This window comes from Suricata suricatta, chromosome 11 (assembly GCF_006229205.1).
Source record: "Suricata suricatta isolate VVHF042 chromosome 11, meerkat_22Aug2017_6uvM2_HiC, whole genome shotgun sequence".
Classification (NCBI taxonomy): domain Eukaryota; kingdom Metazoa; phylum Chordata; class Mammalia; order Carnivora; family Herpestidae; genus Suricata; species Suricata suricatta.
In genome coordinates this window covers 54,261,278-54,279,426 of record NC_043710.1, presented here as the reverse complement: position 1 = coordinate 54,279,426, position 18,149 = coordinate 54,261,278, and the positions used below count along the sequence as shown (strand labels likewise).

The following is an 18,149-nucleotide window of genomic DNA, read 5'->3' as shown; positions in this document are numbered from 1 at the left end:
GCTGTCCTTCCATCCGCCCACCCATCCATCAATGGATGACAGATTTTTTGAGCACCACCAGGCATTGTGTGCTAGGTGCTGCAAACGGCAGTGACTGACCCCTGCTTTCACAGACCATACAGTCTGGAGGGGTTGGGAGACAGACATCCAACAAGCAAGCGGAGAAAAGGATAGAATTGCAAATGATGGCAAATGCTATCAAGGAAACCGAGAGCCCTGCAATATGGACCCTGATGGAGATACGGTCAGTGGAGGGCTCTGAGGAATGTGCCAGCCAGGTGCAGGGCTATCTGGCTGAGTCCTGGGCCTCTGTACCTTGCAGTTCACGGTGCCTTGATTGCAAGTTCTTTGTGTGGAAAGAGTCTTTAGCTCTGTTCTTCAGTTCCGGGATAATAAGTCCCAGGAATGGGTGGCGCTTGGTCTCTGGCATTTGATACATGGTTTATGCCCATTTTTCTCTCCAGCTGTGCCAGTCATACCAGCTCCTTACATGAGGATGAAGTGTTCATGCAATTAGCTATGTTGAACTTGGTGAGGGTAAGGGGTGTAGGGGCTGCACTGGGCTCTCAACCCTCTCTACAGCCCCAGTGCCCAGTGCCCACTACTGAGTGTTCCACTGCGCCCCAGACACACTCCCTAACTATCAAGAGTAGGTTGCAAGTGTGTGTTCCTATTGGTGAGCAAAAAGCCATGTGTGAACATTTGTGATTGTGTGTTTACATGGGGGAGGTCAGAAGTGTGTGCATGGCTCTTGGGTATGTGAACCCAAGTATCCTGTGCACATATGGATGGTGTATATGGATGGTGTATATGCTGTGAGGGTGGGTGTGTGGGTTTCTTTGAATCTGGGACTGTATTCTGTGTGTGCATGTGTCTGCACACACGCCTGAGTATCTCCATGGCAAAGTGAGTGTATGGGTGGTGCTGAGGGTTTTCATGAGACTGTGTGTGCTTGTGCACATGCTGGGTGGGGATGGGCGGAGGCAGCCCAGGAGTGTGTGCTGGGATGGGGTGGGGTCCGGTGGATGGCGGCAGGCTCTGTGATTCCTTCCTTTTCTCCAGCCCTTCTGAAGCTCTCCTTCAGTCTCCTAGCTCTGTATTGGCACCAGGCTGTGTTGCCAACCCAGGAACTGATTGTCCCCACTTCCATAGAGGGTTCCCAGAATTCCCTTTCCCTGAGAGATAGGTCAAGGCGGAAGGAACAAAAAAGATAACACAGTAAAATACCAGCATGTTTATATAAGCATACACAAATGAACCGTGCCCTCAGTCTCTTTCAACTTCCTGTCCTATGGGAGTCATTGATGGTGCTTCATCCAGAGCTTAACCTTCAATACCATCTTTGGTCCACAGAGGCTAACATCTGCCCCATGGGTCCCTGGTACAATTAAGCTAATGTCCAATTCCTTAGCCTTGCCCTCAAGTCTCTTCCCCCTGAGGCACCGTAGACCCCACCTGCCCTGGTCCTCATATCCCCAGGACACCTACTAGCCAGGATAGCCCCTGCCCGCAGTGTCCTCTCTCTTCAGGCCCCACATTTCCTCCCCATGCTTCAGTGCCAGTTCTAGAAGCCTCCCAGATGCCCTCCCCCTCCAAGCTCCCACAAGCCTTCAGTTCTCACCCACACAGTCTGCCCTCTCCTACTTCCTCAGGTATGAGGTTCTGCACCCACCAACTGCATCCCCCACTCCATCCCATCCCAGCCAGACTGTGAGCTCTCTGAGAACCTGCTGGGCTCCTCCTCTCCATCTGCTCCAGGCAGGAGACCTAGAGCAGAGGCGGGCAGGGGCTGCTGAGTGGGGAGCAAGGATGAGGGAGGGACCCCATGTGGGCACTGTGGGGAGCCTGCAGGTGGTGAGCAGCCCTGAGTAGGCGAAGGAAACTGATGACGAAGGTGGGGAGCCTGGCTGGCAGGGCCTGCAGTGGGGCCCCAGACTACCACCCCTCCCCCTCTCTCTCTGTCATTTTTCTTACCAAATGCCCAAGCAGGGGTGGGGGAAGGGCCTTCAAGAGATAAGAGGATGGGCTGAGGATATTCCTGGTGACTGACACAGGGAAGTTGGAGATGGACAGGACAACAGGATGGTGGAGGTTAGGAATGGGAGGGGTGAGAGTGGATCCAGAGAGGGGAAGGTGTGGGCAGTGGAGGGCAGGGAGTGGGTGGTGCTGTCCCAACTCTACCACTTTCTGCTGTGTAACGTTGGGCGAAGCAACTCCACCTTTCTCCACGTTACTTTATATGCAGAGTAGAAGCTTGCCTTGTGGGCTAGTGAGAGAATCACATGCAAGGCAAGCGCTTTATCACTCCTTTCATTCATGCACCCATCTTCCTCTCACGTTCTTTAAGCACAGCAAGTGCATCATAAATGTTGAACCTCTTCCTTTACTCCAGACTCTGGGGCGGCTCAAGCCCCAACTCAGAAAAGGTGGAGCCGGAGGCTGAGACTAATACTACTAATTCCATAATCGGACCTTACGGTTTCCATGGTTTGGGAGATGGAGAAGGGTCCAAGGTCACCACCCTTCCTCACTAAACACCTGGACTCTATTGTTGATGGGACAGTGACTGAAAAGGCAGAGATGAGAAAAGTTCTATTTCTTTGGCTTAGTCCCAGAAGGCTTCCTGGAGGAAGGAATTTTCCTGGAGCTATCTGCTTGGTCAGAAGGATGGGCTTATCATTGAGGCCCGCAGATTGAAGTGTGTATGTGTTGGTGGGGACAAGTGTGTGCTGGGCATGAGGAGGGCACTCTGGCAGAGACAGGAGGCTAAGGGAGGTCACAGCTGGTCCCCGTCTCATATTCCTCCAGGTGCACTGTGGCCAGCTGAGTGACAGTGAAGAGTGGAGCTTGCAAGCGGTGGAGAAGCATGTGAGTAGGGGTAGGGCTGGGGTAGGATGGGGGCTGCTGAACACCCTCTTCATAACGGGTGGGAAGATGATCTGGCCAGGGAGCCGGACAGGCCTGGGTTCCAGTCCAGCATCTTTGGACTGTATGACCTTAAGCAAGTCACTTAACCTCTTTGAACCTCAGTTTTGCATCTGAAAATGAGGATCAGGATTGCACTGGCCTGCTTTTGGCACCGGTGAGATAAGGCAACACAAGTACCTGGTCAATACTTAGGAAGGACTATGTGCTTCATGATATTGAGGCTCTTTCCTGGGATTTTACTCCTGTGAGTGCTAAAGACACTGAGAAATCTGACCCTGCCCTGTCTTGTAAGAGCCTGGGGGCAGGCAGGAGACACAACCCTGAACTTAGCTGTTCTGGACCAAAGGATGCTCCTGGGGCAGTGGGAGTCCACAGGTGGATGGAGCGCTGAGGGCGGAGTTGTTTGGGACCGGGATGGGGGCGGTGGGCTCCGCAGGACAGGAGGACGGTTTGAGCGAAGGCGAGGGCCGCCAGGCGGTGTGTGCGGTAAAGGGGGGACGAGAGCGTCGCTTACCGCTCTGCTCGCCTCAGGCTCTGGTGGCCCTACGAAGGGTGCAGGCTCTGCAGTCCCGCGGGCCTGGCGCGGCCTCGGCAGCAGTCCAGAACCCGCAGGCGGGGGCGGCAGGGGACCAGAAAGGCGGTGTCGCACACACCGACCAGGACCGAAAGATCTTGCAGCTGTGCGGTAAGGACCCCGCCCGGCGGGTCTAACCTGGAAGGGAGGGGCCTATGGGAGGGCGAGCGCTTGGAAGGGAGGTCTGTGGGCTGGGCAGGCTGGTGGAACACCCTGGGGGCGACCGCGTGCCTTCTCTCTGACCCGCGCGTCGCCACTGCAGGGGAACTCTACGACCTGGACGCCTCTTCCCTGCAGCTCAAAGTCCTCCAATACGTGAGTGCCCGTGCCTCTCCCCCTGTGGTCCTCCAGGGACCTAGGTCCCAATGAGCCCTCCTTCTCAGTTCAGATTCCGACGCCCTGTGCCTCCTCTCTCCTCCTTCTACCTGAGGAGCCTCAGAGAGGCAAGAGATGGGGTGCGGGGGGTGGCCCTAGATCCGCAGTCAGCCCCTCTTGGTCCCTGCATTTCAGCTGCAGCAGGAGACCCAGGCATCCCGCTGCTGCCTCCTGCTGGTGTCCGAGGACAATCTCCAGCTTTCCTGTAAGGTGAGGGCCCAGGGGCACTGTGGGGCTGGGCAGGGGACTCAGGTCTCTGAGGAGAACAGCATTGCCCACCCTTTAACTGGTCCCGCTGCTCTGCCCCGGGCAGGTCATCGGAGATAAAGTGCTGGAGGAGGAAACCAGCTTTCCGGTGAGTCCAGTGTCCATCCTCAGTGCTGGAGTCTGTGGAAGCAGTTAAGGCCAGCTAGGCACTCCAGAGATCTGCCCAGAGAGACTGGGGTCTCTACTGGAATCTCTTGGAATCTGATGGAATTATATGGATCTTGGAATCTATTTAGAAATGTTATGAGAGATCACGATCTTTCATGAACAGGATCCATTAGGAGAGCTCTCTTACAATGTATAAAGAGGCTTACTTGGGGCTAGTTCATTTCTGTTGGAATATTTCTGGATTTGTCTCTCTTAGAATCTTTGAGATAAATGAGAATCCTTGGGCTTTGCTTTTCTCTATCCCAGTTAGGGGAGACCCTAAAGTCATCCAAAAAGGATTCTGGTCAAGAGCAGACCTTCTCCCCACCCACCCCTCTCCGCCCCTGTTCCCCCCACCCCCCTGCCACCCCAGTGTTGACCCTACCCACCATTTGGACTTACTGAAGAAGTTGTTGAAACTTCCAGACTTGGGAGAGGGGTTGTGTCTGAGGTCACCTGACCTCAGAGAGAACTAGGCCCTGACTCGACCTCTCTTCACTCTCCAGTTGACGACAGGACGCCTGGGCCAGGTGGTTGAAGATAAGAAGTCTATCCAGCTGAAAGATCTCACCTCTGTAAGCCATGGCCTGGCCGGACCAGGGAAGGAAGCAAAGGGACAGGGTCTCTGGGACAAGGCAGCCTGGGAATGGGGGAGACAAGACCCAGGGACCTTCTCCAACCCATACTCATGTCCTAGCATTTCTCATCTCACAGAGGTCCCTCAGGACTGCATGCTGCAGAGGTGGTAGAGGGCTAGCGAAGGGAAGTATAGTCCCTCCCTCCTTCCCTGCCCTGACACACCTCCCCCTTTGCAGGAGGATGTGCAACAGCTGCAAGGCATGTTGGGCTGTGAGCTGCAGGCGATGCTCTGCGTTCCTGTCATCAGCCGGGCCACCGACCAGGTGGTGGCCTTGGCCTGCGCCTTCAACAAGCTTGGAGGAGGCTTGTGAGTCTTGGTGGGGTGAAGTGGATTGGGAGCTGAAAGACTGGGCAAGGCTCTCTACCAAGGTAACAGGGAAGGGCACCAGGCAGGGATACTGTCCCAGCAGTAGCGTGCCAAATAGTGTGTTGGTGCAAGAGACTATGGGATTGTGAAAGTGCTAGACCCTTGCAGCTGCTGGCTGAGGCACAGGTAATTGTTGACTCTCCATCATCCATTTTGGCTTATTTAAAATCATGTTGAGGTCCAAATGAGTTCCCCTCTCTCTGCCCACTTCCCCCAGTTCGGGTTATCCACTGCTAGAGTACTGGCCACTTGCCATCAAAAGCCTGTTTTGGCTTTTCTGCTGGGAACTGCCTGATGCAGGGGTGGAAAGCTCTGGAACAGGTGGGCTCCTTGGGATGCACAGAGCACCACTGACACTGGGGAAAGAGGCTAAAGGGGACAGGCTGGCGGCTTGGGCTAAGCTAAGGGGTTTTAGAGACACTGATAGGGCTGCTATAAGAATCATTTAAAACAGAGGAACAGAGCAGAATCAGAGAACGAGGCTTAGGAAGCATTTCTCAAGAACTGAGGTCAGATTGGGATCAAAAAGTAGTATCATAAATAGATTTGGTATTCTACTCCAGTTCATTACTTGGTAGTAGCTGCCTCAAACTGTGGGTTGAGAATGGATAGTAGTTTAGTGAGAAACAGTGCTGTGACTGGTTAGCCATGTCTTTCCTGGATGCAGGTTCAGTATGTGAATGCTGCCAAACTTGGTCCAGCTGGTCTAGCAGTTTGTGCTTGAGTCCTACAGGTAGGGAGGAGCAGGCAGGTGAGGGGTGAGTCCTGATTCCAGGATGCAGAGAGATACTGACAAAAAGCTTGGCCCCTGGGGCTCAAGCAAGCACACTGGATTTGAGGGCCTGGAGGGCCTGCAGAAGGTGGAGCTGTTGGGACTATAGAGGTGTCAGAAGCACAGGGACAGTGTCTGCAAAGGTGGGGCAGAGATCCGAGAGTCCTAGGCTTGGGTAGCAGGACCTGACAGCACAGAGCTCTGGAGGCAGTTGGATAGGCCCGGGGAAATGAAGACAGAGATGAAGCAGAACTCGCTGAGGCAGGGAGGATATGGGATCTGTCATCTGTGGGTGTCCTAGCAGTGAGAGCATTTACACCATTCAGTAAACACAAGTTGGGCACCTACTGTGTGCATTGGTCAGGTGGCCCTGGAAAGGCCTTTGGGGAGGGGGGTGGAGAGGGAAGGGGTTCCATAGGGGCTGCTGGCTGTGGGGCTGGGTTCTGAGATGGCCCTAGACCTGGAGGAGAGGTGGTATCAGAAGGGAAATGAGATGGGGCCTTGGTGACAATTTTGTGGCCATCTCTGGGTCCCGCATATTTCAGGGAGTGAGTGCTGAATGATTGCAAGAGCCAAGGAGGGGTTCAGCTCAGAGCAGTGACTGCAGACAAGCTTCCTGCAGCCCAGAGAACAGGAACTCAGCATCCCTTGAGCTGGGCATGTGACGGGGCTGGTGGCCAGGGCAGAGATAGAGTATAGTTAAAACATTCAGCAAACACCTCCCATATCATTCCCTGGTACCAGGCTCTGCACTGGGTGACACAGTCATGGTCCCTGCCTTCAAGATTTGAAGTTTATTTTCAGGGCCCAGAGGGAGGAGGGTGGGAAAGGTATTCTAGGCAGAGAACAGTGTGGGGAAAAGCGTGAAGGTGTGAAAGAGCCTGAGGTTTTCTCGGAATGATGAGGATCTTAGTATGGGTTAGTGTGAGAGATACCCATGGATGAGGGGAGAGAGGTGAGTGGGACCAGACTTAGGGGCCTCAAATGTCGTGGTAGGGAAGGTGGGGAGACAGACACAGGCTAGTGGGGATGGGGATGTAGACTCAAATCATTGGGCAGCAAGCATGAGTGGGGGACATCCTGGCAGAGGAGCACTGAGACCAGCCAGAAAGTGGAGAGAAGCCGAGGCAGGGAAATCTAGGGGCAGAGGGAAGGTCAGGATCTTTAAGGAATGCTCCCTGCTCCCCCTCACTCCAAAGACCCCCACATAGAGAGCCTTACCCATGTCTCCAGAGCAGGTCTTGCCCCCAACTTGGTCCATCCAGCCCCACAAAACTCCCTGGTGACGAGTCATTCAGTGGCCAGATTGAATGACCTCAGCAGGATTCGGGGCTATCTTGTCAGATGAGAGCTAGCTCCACGAGTAAGATGGCCACTGCCCTCTTCACAAACACCTCAGGATTTATGGAGCCACCAGATCAGGCCCTGCAGTTGGGGTGAGTGGGACAGTGACAGGAGCTGAACAAGACAGGGTAGTGCCTGAGGCCGAAGGGGCCCCTGGGGAAGAGCAGGAGAATATCCAGCTCCGGCCTGGGCAAGTCTCTAGTCTGAGAGAGGAGACCCAGCCTCAGTCAGGATAAATCCAGTCAGAGGAAGGAGACATGGCTCTGGCTTCAATAAACAATAGTCTGAGGAGGAAAACACATTTTGGTCTGAGGAGGGTTAGAGCCCTCCCCTCAGGGAGCCCCCAGTCTGAGGGAAGCCGCCCAAGTGTCTGTGCAGGGACCAGCCCCAGGAGAGGGAAGTGACAGTTAGCTGATGAGTCTCTGAGTAGGCTTCCTGGAGAAATGGAAGTAAGGAGAAATGGGGAGAAAAGTCCATTGTCCATTGCCTCTCCAGTGACCTCTGCCCTCTGCCCCAGGTTCACGGACCAGGATGAGCATGTGATCCAGCACTGCTTCCACTACACTAGCACAGTGCTCACCAGCACCCTGGCCTTCCAGAAAGAGCAAAAGCTCAAGTGTGAGTGCCAGGTGAGTGACCTACTAGGAGCCTCTCTTGGCAACGAAGTTGCCCAGCTCTCAGCCCCAGAGCCTCATCCATAAGGGAAAAGCCCATGTCTTTCTGGACCCATGGCAGGAAGGTTACCTAGTGCATTGAAGACCTCTTGAAGAGGGAGGTCAGTGGGTCCTCAGGACAGCACCGCCGGCTGCAGGCACTGTATGCGATCGTCCTCTAGTGTTCAACTTGGGTACTACAGCAGCATCTGGGGGGCTGGAGCCAGAGGTTAATGAGCATCTGAGACTCAAGATTACTGTGCACCTTCACTGGGGCTATACTTCCGCTCCTTCACTTGGTAGCCAAATGATATAATTAGACTATGCCAGTCCACAACATGTCCAGAGAGCCCTAAAGGGGGAATGAGAAAACCCTGAGGCTGTTGGAGGCAGGAGGATGGAGGGGATGACACCTCTGCAATGAGAACCCCTATAATTTTCATTTCCTCCATTCTAGGCTCTTCTCCAAGTGGCAAAGAACCTCTTCACTCACCTGGGTGAGTAAACTGTCCTCCTTTATGCCTGGCTGTGGGGTGGGAGTGGGGACTGGCATCTTGGGGAAGAGAGTTGGGAGGGCTTGGCCTCAGCATTCTAGCCTGGTCTCACCACTGCCCTCCATGCTTCTCCCTCCCACAGACGATGTCTCTGTCTTGCTCCAAGAGATCATCACAGAGGCCAGAAACCTCAGCAATGCTGAGATGTAAGTCAGTCTACCTCAGGGTAAGGTGAGAGAGGACCCAGGACTGGGGCCCTTCCTTTCCTTTCCTTCTTTCCCTCTTTTTTTTTTTCTCCACTACCTTTTTTCAGAAGGCTATCATGTTTTGTGTGATCCTTTGTTTCATGCCTGTGACCCTCATTCATAATGTCCGATGACAGCAGGAGCAAGGCTCACTTTGTTGGCCGTGGGTCCCCAGCTCCTAACACAGTGCCTGGCACATAGTAGGCACTACAAGAAAAAGAATCATTGGGATTAACTAACATCTGGAGTCAGCCAGCCCTCAGGAGGATCTCTCAAAGGATAACACTTTTCAGGCTTCAGAAATCTAGGCTTTGCCTGAAGTCGAGGGGTGAAGTGGGGGTGGTTGGAGAGGGCTGGCGGGGACCTTTGGGCCCTGGCTGTCTCTCCACAGCTGCTCCGTGTTCCTGCTGGATCAGAATGAGCTGGTGGCCAAGGTGTTCGATGGGGGCGTGGTGGATGACGAGGTGAGGCACCGGCGCACGGAGGGAGTGTGTGGCCGTAGTTCTGGGGACCAGGAGTCCACAAGGCCCAAAGAGGAGGAAGCCTGACAGTCCATGGTCCGTTCTGTGGCCGACCACTGACTTCCTCTCTACTCCATCACCGCCCCGGCAGAGCTACGAGATCCGCATCCCGGCTGACCAGGGCATTGCGGGCCACGTAGCAACCACCGGCCAGATCCTGAACATCCCGGACGCATACGCGCATCCGCTTTTCTACCGTGGCGTGGACGACAGCACCGGCTTCCGCACGCGCAACATCCTCTGCTTCCCCATCAAGAACGAGAACCAGGGTGCGGGGCAGCTCTGGGAAGTGGGGCGGGCTCGTGCGGGGGCGGGGCCTGAGCAGGATGGGGCGGCGCTGGGCGGAGGGTCGGCGACCCCTCCCCACCGCCTTAGTGTCTGGGAGCAGAGAGGACCGGATTACCCCTGCTGGGACGTCTCTTGAGGACACCCTGGGAGGGCCGGCACCGCCGGAAGCATCCAGCATCCGGTCTTAGCCCCTGTCTGGCCCCCTAGAGGTCATCGGTGTGGCCGAGCTGGTGAACAAGATTAACGGACCATGGTTCAGCAAATTCGACGAGGACTTGGCTACAGCCTTCTCCATCTACTGTGGCATCAGCATAGCCCATGTGAGTGGGGACTGGGCAGGGCCGCTGCAGGACCCTCTGTTCTCCTTCACGTTGGCTCTGTCCAGATGGGCTGTGAGTCTGAGCTCTGTTGCTGGGTTGCTGTGCAACCTTCAGTACCTGCTGGTCACCTCAGCCTCAACTTCCCATCTGAAAATTGGGGATACCATTTCCTATCTTCCCAAGTTAGCCTCCTGGAGTCAGGGGAAACCCTAATTGTCATTAATGCCCATTCTTTTTACGAAGCAACCTCAACCCCAGCCCCTGGTCAGATTTTTTTTTGGGAAATGTTGGGTCTCGTTGTCCAGAGTTGGCAGCTCTGAGCCAGAAATGCAACCACTAGGTTCCTGAGGCCAACTAACCCATTACTTGCTTTTCTGCCTCTGCTATGGGACTCAGGCTCCATGACTGAAGACTGGGACAGATTCAGAAGGCGGTGCAAAGTGCCCCATCAAATACTAAGAAGACCTGGGGAGGAGGAGCAAGGGGAGGGGTCTGGTGAAAGTCCAGAGATGTCATAGAGTCTCAGACTCTGGGCTGCCACTTAAGGCTTGGACTAGGGCCAGCATGGGACAGGAAGGGGGGTTTCATTATGATCCTTTTGCCCCAGTCATGGGCATTCTGAGATTTCATAGCCACCAGCTTGAGCCCCATCTTTCCCTCTCTCTCCTAGTCCCTCCTGTACAAGAAAGTGAATGAGGCCCAGTATCGCAGCCACCTAGCCAATGAGATGATGATGTACCACATGAAGGTGAGGCCTGCACAGAGTTTCTGTCCTCCTTCTCAGGATCCTAGGGTCCCCTGCAGCCCACCTGTTTCTTCCCTGCCTCCCAGTTCCTCAGGGGCTCAGGACCAGCCTGGGTTTCTTGATCACCCTTTCCTGAAGATAAGAAGATAGATTCAGGGCAATGCCTGGCCCTCCTGCTCTCCTGCTCCCCTCTAGTGCAGCCTCTTCCAGGCAGTTTCTGGTTCAGCCCCAAGACTGGCAGCAGGACCCACCCTGGAGAAGAATTTGGTTTGGCCAGGTGTTCCCCATCTCGGGGAATAGCTCCCACCTTGAGAATTACTGAAAGCCAGGGAGCTCACTCAGGCTCCTTCCCACAGCTTGCCTGCTGTATGCAGTGGCCACGCAGTCCTCCGTAGTCTGCGGATATTCTGTCTTATTCCCAGACCTTGTTTTAGAAAAGCTGTCCTGGCCTTTAGTTCAGAGAGTATGGTGGTCATTTTCCTCTTACCTGTGTCCAAACCAAAAGGTCCCAGACTTTGTGGATAGGGTCGAAGCTGTGGTAGGAAGGATTAAGGCTAGACTCTGGAACATTACCCCTGAGAGAAGGAGTCTTCAAGTGAGTATCTGTGAAAGTCTGGCATTGTTTGGTCATGGTATCATGAAGGGGTGTTCCTCTGTCTTTGTTGAGGACAGGATGTTACAGATGAGGGTTGTCACAGGCGAGGAGACACAGTAGGTGGGCTGTACCCCAGTGATCTCTTCCCAGTGATACTCCATGGATTGGATGGCCTGCCATAGGTGCATTCTGGGCGAGGGCCCCCCTCCCACTGTGGGCTTTTGAGGGTGAGGACACTGGATGGGAGTGGAGGCCATCTTCCGATACTCTGGTTGCTCCCCTCTAGGTCTCTGAAGATGAATACACCAAACTTCTCCATGATGGGATCCAGCCTGTGGCTGCCATTGACTCCAACTTTGCCAGTTTCACCTATACCCCTCGCTCTCTGCCCGAGGATGACACCTCGATGGTGAGCTGGCCCCTCCCCATCTGCACAGGTGGCCAGTGTGCAGCAGAGACTTAAGTTAGATGTAGATAGGAACTTCCTGGCAAGACAGTCATCACCAAAGGCTGGAGAGCCCCCTTCAGAGATGGAGTCGTGGGCATGTTGTCTGCCAGCGTAGACCCCAGGGCCAGCCCAGGGCTCAATGGCTGGACTGGATAATCGTCAAGGGCTGCTCCAGAACCCACAATGCCCAGGGCATGTGGCCTCAGGCTTGGCACCTCCCTCCCTAGCTTTCTAAGATTTTGTGTGAGCTTGGTTCCAGGAGTCGTTAGGTCCCATTTCTAAAAGTTCATGGCTCTGAGAATGCTTGTCTCTACCATTTTATGGTTCTCCAGCTCAGATCCAAAGTTCTAAGATTCCAAAATTTTGGAAGCTTCAAGAAGGGGCAAGACAGGGGACCCATCTTAACAGACAGTCCCTCTGAACCTTCCCTTCTCCTCTCTCCAGGCCATTCTGAGCATGCTGCAGGACATGAATTTCATCAATAACTACAAAATCGACTGCCCAACTCTGGCCCGGTGTGTGCCCCAGTCCTCCTCTCCACGTGCAGACAGCCCTGGTCTTTGCCTCCCTCTGCCCTCTACTCTCACATCCATTGCCCCAGCATTCTGGGAAGGGGTCTCTGGGGACGACTAGGAGTGGCCCAGTCTGTGGGAATGGAGAGGATCCGTGAGTGAGAGGCAATTCACAGACTCTGGGACCATGAGTGAAGGGAAGGAATGGGGCAAGGCAGAGCCTGAAGGGCTTCCTGGAAGAGGAGAGCCTGAGGCCCCTCTGCTGCCCTCTCCCCTCCCCCAGGTTCTGTTTGATGGTGAAGAAGGGCTACCGGGATCCCCCCTACCACAACTGGATGCACGCCTTTTCTGTCTCCCACTTCTGCTACCTGCTCTACAAGAATCTGGAGCTTACCAACTACCTCGAGTGAGTGTCTGCACTGACCCCCACCCCCAGTCTGGCAGCTGTTAGAGTCCCTTTCTTTGGGACAAGGGAGGCACCTAAGTATGGCAGGCACTTTATATGCACCACCTCCCACGATCCTTTTAACAGTTCCGTGAGGAGGCTACATGGCCCCATTTTCCAGGTGGGACTTGCCCACAGTCACATACTCATGGAGCAGTGAGCCTGTCAAACTCCAAACCAGGGCTGCTTTCCAAGAAGGGGACCCAGGTGTCCCAAGCTCCAGTCTGGCTGCTCCTGGTCATCTCCTGCAGCTGTTCTTCCCCTGGACATGTGGGAGGGGCCTGATCTTCCTCTCCCCTCTGCCTCCCAACCAGGGACATCGAGATCTTCGCCTTGTTTATTTCCTGCATGTGTCATGACCTGGACCACAGAGGCACAAACAATTCCTTCCAGGTGGCCTCGGTAAGACTCTGCCCTCCTCAGAGTGGGCATACGCCTAAGGGCCTCTAGGAGTCTCACCCCTCCAGCCTGAGGAGAGGTGGGAGCTGGTGGGACCAGGAGCCGGTTTAGAGATGGGAGGAGGCTCTCCAAGGCTTTGCATGGGCTCTGAGATGGGGGAGTGGTGAGGGGCAGGAAGGACAGGGCAATGCCTCGCCTAATATGGCCGGCACTTGCATCTGGATGTGAGGTGTGATGGAGATTTCCCGGGCTTTTCCAGAAATCTGTGCTGGCTGCGCTCTACAGCTCCGAGGGTTCTGTCATGGAGGTACTACCGTTCTGCCCAATATCCTCGGGCCCATCATCCTCTTAAGACTGGTGACTTACATAGTTCCACTGTGCCCCAACTCCTCCTGTTCCCAAGCCCTGCTCTCCAGACAGGCTGTGAGAGCAGGAGCCGCCCCCAGGGCATGTTGGGCTCAGTTTGCTGGATGGGCTTGGAGGGATGCAGGGGTGGATGGGGATGTGGGTCAGTCTGCAGGTCCTGCCTGAGCCCAGGTTTGCACAGGGAGAACTTTGTATTTAGCATATTTCCACCCCCACTCCACCAGGCCTAGGATGGCTCCACCCCCATCACACCCAGTTTTGCCTTAGGTTGTTTGGATTGCGTCTGCCCACCCCCAGATAGGAGCTCCTTGGGGCAGGAACAAAATCTGAGATCTCTTCTGAATTCCCTGCACTTGGCATAGGGTCTGGCACAGAATAGGAGCCAAACTTGGGGCAAGGTCACCTTGCCCCTCGCCACCCCCTACAACACCCCTCTGGAGACTGCCCCTGCTTGCATACCCCTGGGAGACGAGGGGCTCACTGGCTCCCATAAGGCCTTGTGGCAGACCTGCTTCTGCCCTCTGTGCTTTGGGCTCAGCCTGCTCCTTCTCTGAATGACAGCCGTTCAGCATCTGGAGACAGGCGCCTTGCCCTCACCTCATCACTGCCTTTCTTTGTCAGCAAACAAATGTTTGCTGCATGAATTAGTGTCTAAGACTCCAAGGGATCATTTCAGAATCATTCCAGTTTGAGAAGTCCTCAGAGCTCGCCTTGTCATGTCCCTCCACGTGACAGCTGAGGAATCTGAAGCTCAGAGCCTGCGAGGACTTTCCCGGGTCACACAGAGGGCCAAAACAGAACCCAGAAAGGGAACTAGGACCCCTGACTCCCTGTTTCTGCCTGCTCTGCCCACCTTGGGGGCTGGGGCTGCACCAGGCCTGCTCTGCCCACCTTGGGGGCTGGGGCTGCACCAGGCCTGCTCCCTTGTGCAGGGGTCAGTGGTGAGCAGAGCCCCTGCCCCAGCTGGGCCCCCATCGTTCCTCTCCCCACAGAGGCACCACTTCGCTCAGGCCATCGCCATCCTCAACACCCATGGTTGCAACATCTTCGACCACTTCTCTCGGAAGGTGATGGGGCCAGGGTTGGGGGTGAGGGACTGGGAGCCCAGAGCTGGCCTGAGACAGGAGAAGGAGCTGAGGGAGTGGGTCGGGGTGTCTGGCAGGAGGCCCTGATGCCTCCTTGCTCCCTTGCCCGCCCTGGCCCAGGACTATCAGCGTATGCTGGACCTGATGCGGGACATCATCTTGGCCACCGACCTGGCCCACCACCTCCGCATCTTCAAGGACCTCCAGAAGATGGCCGAAGGTGCCTGCCTTTAACCCCAGGCCTTGGGGTTGGGGAAGGACCACCCAGAGGGGGATGTGCCTGGAGGGCACCCCCAGGGGTTCAGACCCACTGCCTCCAGCATCAACTCACCAGACCCAGGCAGATACAGTACCAGCCCTTTGGCTCCCATCCAGGGTGCCGAATTTCATGGACCACATCGGTGGGCCCTGGGGACCTTGCCCTCAGAGAGAGGGGGCGGGGGCTCCTCTCCTTGACTGCACCCTCTCCCCAACAGTGGGTTATGACCGAACGAACAAACAGCACCATAGCCTCCTCCTCTGCCTCCTTATGACCTCCTGTGACCTCTCTGACCAGACCAAGGGCTGGAAGACTACAAGGAAGATCGCAGTAAGTGCAGCCCCTCCCTGGGAGGGTGCAGGCTGCACACCCTGCCAAGTTCTGTGTGCCTCCTGCATCCTGCTCACCCTCTCTGTGCTGAGCATAGCCTGGCTACATTTTAGGGAGACAGAAACCTAGACCACCTCAAGGTGACAGATGGGGAGATTCAGAAAGGGGCATGGACTTACCAGGGGTCACTCAGCAAGTCAGTGGCTGGTGGGAGGTGGGCCAGAACCCAGCTACTCCTCCTGATCTGGGCCATCCCCCTGCCAAACTGGGGATGGTGAGGACAGACCCTGAGGTGGGGCTAAGGGATGCCTCAGTTTGCCATCTTGGGAATGGCCTGTAGAGGAGCTCAGATGGATGGATCCCACACAGAAGGTGTGATGGGAATGTTGGCCTTTCAGGAGCTGATCTACAAAGAGTTCTTCTCCCAGGGAGACTTGGTAAGTGGGGAGTGACTGGTGGGGTCAGGTTGTGAGGAGAGGGCTCCTGGCCTGGGGCTGGGAGGGGCTGGGTTAGCTTCATCCTGATGCCTGATGGACGGAGGAGGGGGCCAGACCTGATGACTTGCTGCCCGCAGGAGAAGGCCATGGGCAACAGACCGATGGAGATGATGGACCGGGAGAAGGCCTACATCCCTGAGCTGCAGATCAGCTTTATGGAGCATATCGCAATGCCCATCTACAAGTGAGAGCGCTCAGGGGGCCTGCTGGGGGTGGGGGGGACGGGGCTGGCTGTGGCAGCCACGGCACTCAGGCGCTGTCTCCTGTGGGCCCATAAATGGGCCCTTCACTTCATGTTCTCCTTGAGCCCAGTCCTATGCCTCACACTCTCGTGGAAGTGCTAGCTGCGGTAGAGCCCTAAACCTTCTTGCTACTCACGGTCTGATTTGTGATCCTCCCCATGCCCCTGTGCACCCCCAGGCTGCTGCAGGACCTGTTCCCCAAGGCGGCAGAGTTGTACGAACGTGTGGCCTCGAACCGTGAGCACTGGACCAAGGTGTCTCACAAATTCACCATCCGCGGCCTCCCGAGCAACAACTCGCTGGACTTCCTGGATGAGGAGTACGAGGTGCCTGACCTGGATGGCACTCGGGCCCCTGTCAATGGCTGTTGCAGCCTTGATGCTGAGTGAGGCCCCCTCCCCAGGACTCTTCCCTGCCCAGGCCTCCTCTCACAGCCCCCCACTGGCCTGGCCAGGTGCCCTGGGACCAGAGCCATGGGTCCTAGGTTCTAGACCAGGACCGACTGGGTGACCCGGGGCAAGGACCAACCTTTCCGGGCCTCAGCTTTCTTGTCTGTAAAATGGAAGCAAGACTTCCAGCCCACCAAGATTTTTGTCATTTGTCCTCTGAAAGCACAGGGGTGACTGATGAGCAGTGAGCCCTGCTCTGCACCTCTGACCACATCTTGGCAGATCTTCCCAACCTCCCTTCTCTGAGGCAACCTGGATGGTTTCCCCTGGGCCTCGTTCCTGCCCCATCAGATCTGTGCCCTCTGCCCTCTCCAGGGTCCTCATGCAAGGAGAAGGTGGGACATGTGAATGAGTAGAGAACGGGTCTTAGAAGCAGTCATTAGCTCTGCCAGACAACTAGAAGTAGCTACAGGGCCTCCAAAGGTGTCCCTTAGGGTTGCCACTATACTTACAGTGGGCATTGGACTTGGGAGCTATAGAGGCCCCACAAAGAAGCTGCCAGAGGGGCACTTCAGTGCTCTGGGCAGAGGGAGCTCAAGGCAGGATAGGGATGGTGGGCAGAAAGGATCCCAGGCTGGAAGACAGGCTCCAGTTGAGTCAATAATTCTTCCTCCTGGCTGTGTGACCCTGGGCAAGTGACTTCCCCTATCTAAGTAAGACAGGAGAGTGGGACAATCTGTTTTCTAAGACCCCTTTTAGATCAAAGTCCCCATGGCTCTGTGGAGTTCCAGGAGAAGCCATGGAATGTCCTTCCAGCCTAGGGCAAAGAGCCAACCCTGAGTCCTTCAGTGGCCCTCTGAGTGTCCCCCCTCCCACTTAGCCCAAGCCCCTTCCCCATTCCTGCAGCCAGAGAGGGCTGCCTCAGCCCTGGCAGGGCTGACTGGCAGGGCTCCTATCTTCTTCAAGGCCATATCTACCCGTGCCCTGGGGCTTGGGAGACCCTCTAGGGCTGGGCCTCTTGGGTCAGCCCGGCTGCTGGCATCTCCCTTCTCTGTTTCGTTCTGTATGTGTTGTGGGGTGGGGGGAGGGGGGCCACCTGCCTTACCTATTCTGAGTTGCCTTTAGAGAGAAGCGTTTTTCTAGGATTCTGTGCAACTGTTGTATATGGTCCTGTGGGCTGACCGCTTTGTACATGAGAATAAATCTATTTCTTTCTACCAACCCTCCTCCTCAGGGCTATTTGCGGATATTGTGCTTGGGGATGCGGGAAATAGAACTGGGGTAGGCAAATGCCCTTTAGAACTCTTTGGCTACTGGAACCCCCACCCCTTGTGCCTAGCCCCTCTTCTAGGAGAGTCACAGACCTCCTGTGCTAGACTGTAGGGGCTTAGAGGTAGGTGGCAGATGAGGAGGACTGAGTATGGAGCAGTGAGAGGGTATGTTGGCTGGCAGAGATTGTGGACTGGAAAGAAAAGAATTGAAGGGCTGAAGCAATCAAGGAGGCTGCCTGGAGGAAGGGTTCCTCCTAAACCCTCTGTCTGCTGGCCTGCTGGTGATGAGTACCCATACAGCTAGGGCCTGAGTCTCTGAACCTCCTATTTGTGTCCCCATAAATCCCTGAATCAGACCCTACACCAGATGCAGCCCTGGGTTGTGTCTGTGGAATTAGTTCCCTGCTTTTCTGGCTGTGAGAGTGTCTGCCTCTGCACAGATAGAGAGGGGCAGGCCCCAGACTGGACCACAAGAAGGATCTGACTGGCAAAAATCTCTAGATCCCGCCCCCTCTCACCTACACCTCTCTCCCCATTTCCTCTCCCTGTTCATCTCTTCCAGATCAGTAATGGTTGATATGTTAAGGGTTGAACACTGGGATTTCCCTTGCTAGGAGAAGGAGGAAAGAAGG

At 55.4% G+C, this 18,149-nt stretch overlaps 1 protein-coding gene across 2 annotated transcripts in view; it reads left to right on the top strand.

The window, feature by feature from the left end:
• PDE2A (phosphodiesterase 2A) overlaps window positions 1-17,467 on the top strand; it is a 92,295-nt gene extending 74,828 nt beyond the window's left edge. For both annotated transcript variants that reach the window (XM_029957509.1, XM_029957510.1), the window contains exons 7-31: window positions 2,809-2,868; window positions 3,460-3,613; window positions 3,765-3,817; window positions 4,013-4,087; window positions 4,191-4,232; window positions 4,798-4,866; window positions 5,107-5,237; window positions 7,931-8,042; window positions 8,524-8,563; window positions 8,703-8,766; window positions 9,197-9,269; window positions 9,418-9,595; window positions 9,822-9,934; window positions 10,605-10,682; window positions 11,561-11,683; window positions 12,167-12,237; window positions 12,518-12,640; window positions 12,994-13,081; window positions 13,338-13,385; window positions 14,437-14,511; window positions 14,650-14,749; window positions 15,006-15,118; window positions 15,517-15,555; window positions 15,693-15,799; window positions 16,036-17,467. In XM_029957509.1, coding sequence (XP_029813369.1) covers window positions 2,809-2,868; window positions 3,460-3,613; window positions 3,765-3,817; window positions 4,013-4,087; window positions 4,191-4,232; window positions 4,798-4,866; window positions 5,107-5,237; window positions 7,931-8,042; window positions 8,524-8,563; window positions 8,703-8,766; window positions 9,197-9,269; window positions 9,418-9,595; window positions 9,822-9,934; window positions 10,605-10,682; window positions 11,561-11,683; window positions 12,167-12,237; window positions 12,518-12,640; window positions 12,994-13,081; window positions 13,338-13,385; window positions 14,437-14,511; window positions 14,650-14,749; window positions 15,006-15,118; window positions 15,517-15,555; window positions 15,693-15,799; window positions 16,036-16,246 — 2,340 coding nt within the window. In that variant the 3' untranslated portion in view covers window positions 16,247-17,467. The remainder of the gene's footprint in view (window positions 1-2,808; window positions 2,869-3,459; window positions 3,614-3,764; window positions 3,818-4,012; window positions 4,088-4,190; window positions 4,233-4,797; window positions 4,867-5,106; window positions 5,238-7,930; window positions 8,043-8,523; window positions 8,564-8,702; window positions 8,767-9,196; window positions 9,270-9,417; window positions 9,596-9,821; window positions 9,935-10,604; window positions 10,683-11,560; window positions 11,684-12,166; window positions 12,238-12,517; window positions 12,641-12,993; window positions 13,082-13,337; window positions 13,386-14,436; window positions 14,512-14,649; window positions 14,750-15,005; window positions 15,119-15,516; window positions 15,556-15,692; window positions 15,800-16,035) is intronic.
• Window positions 17,468-18,149: the final 682 nt, after the last annotated feature.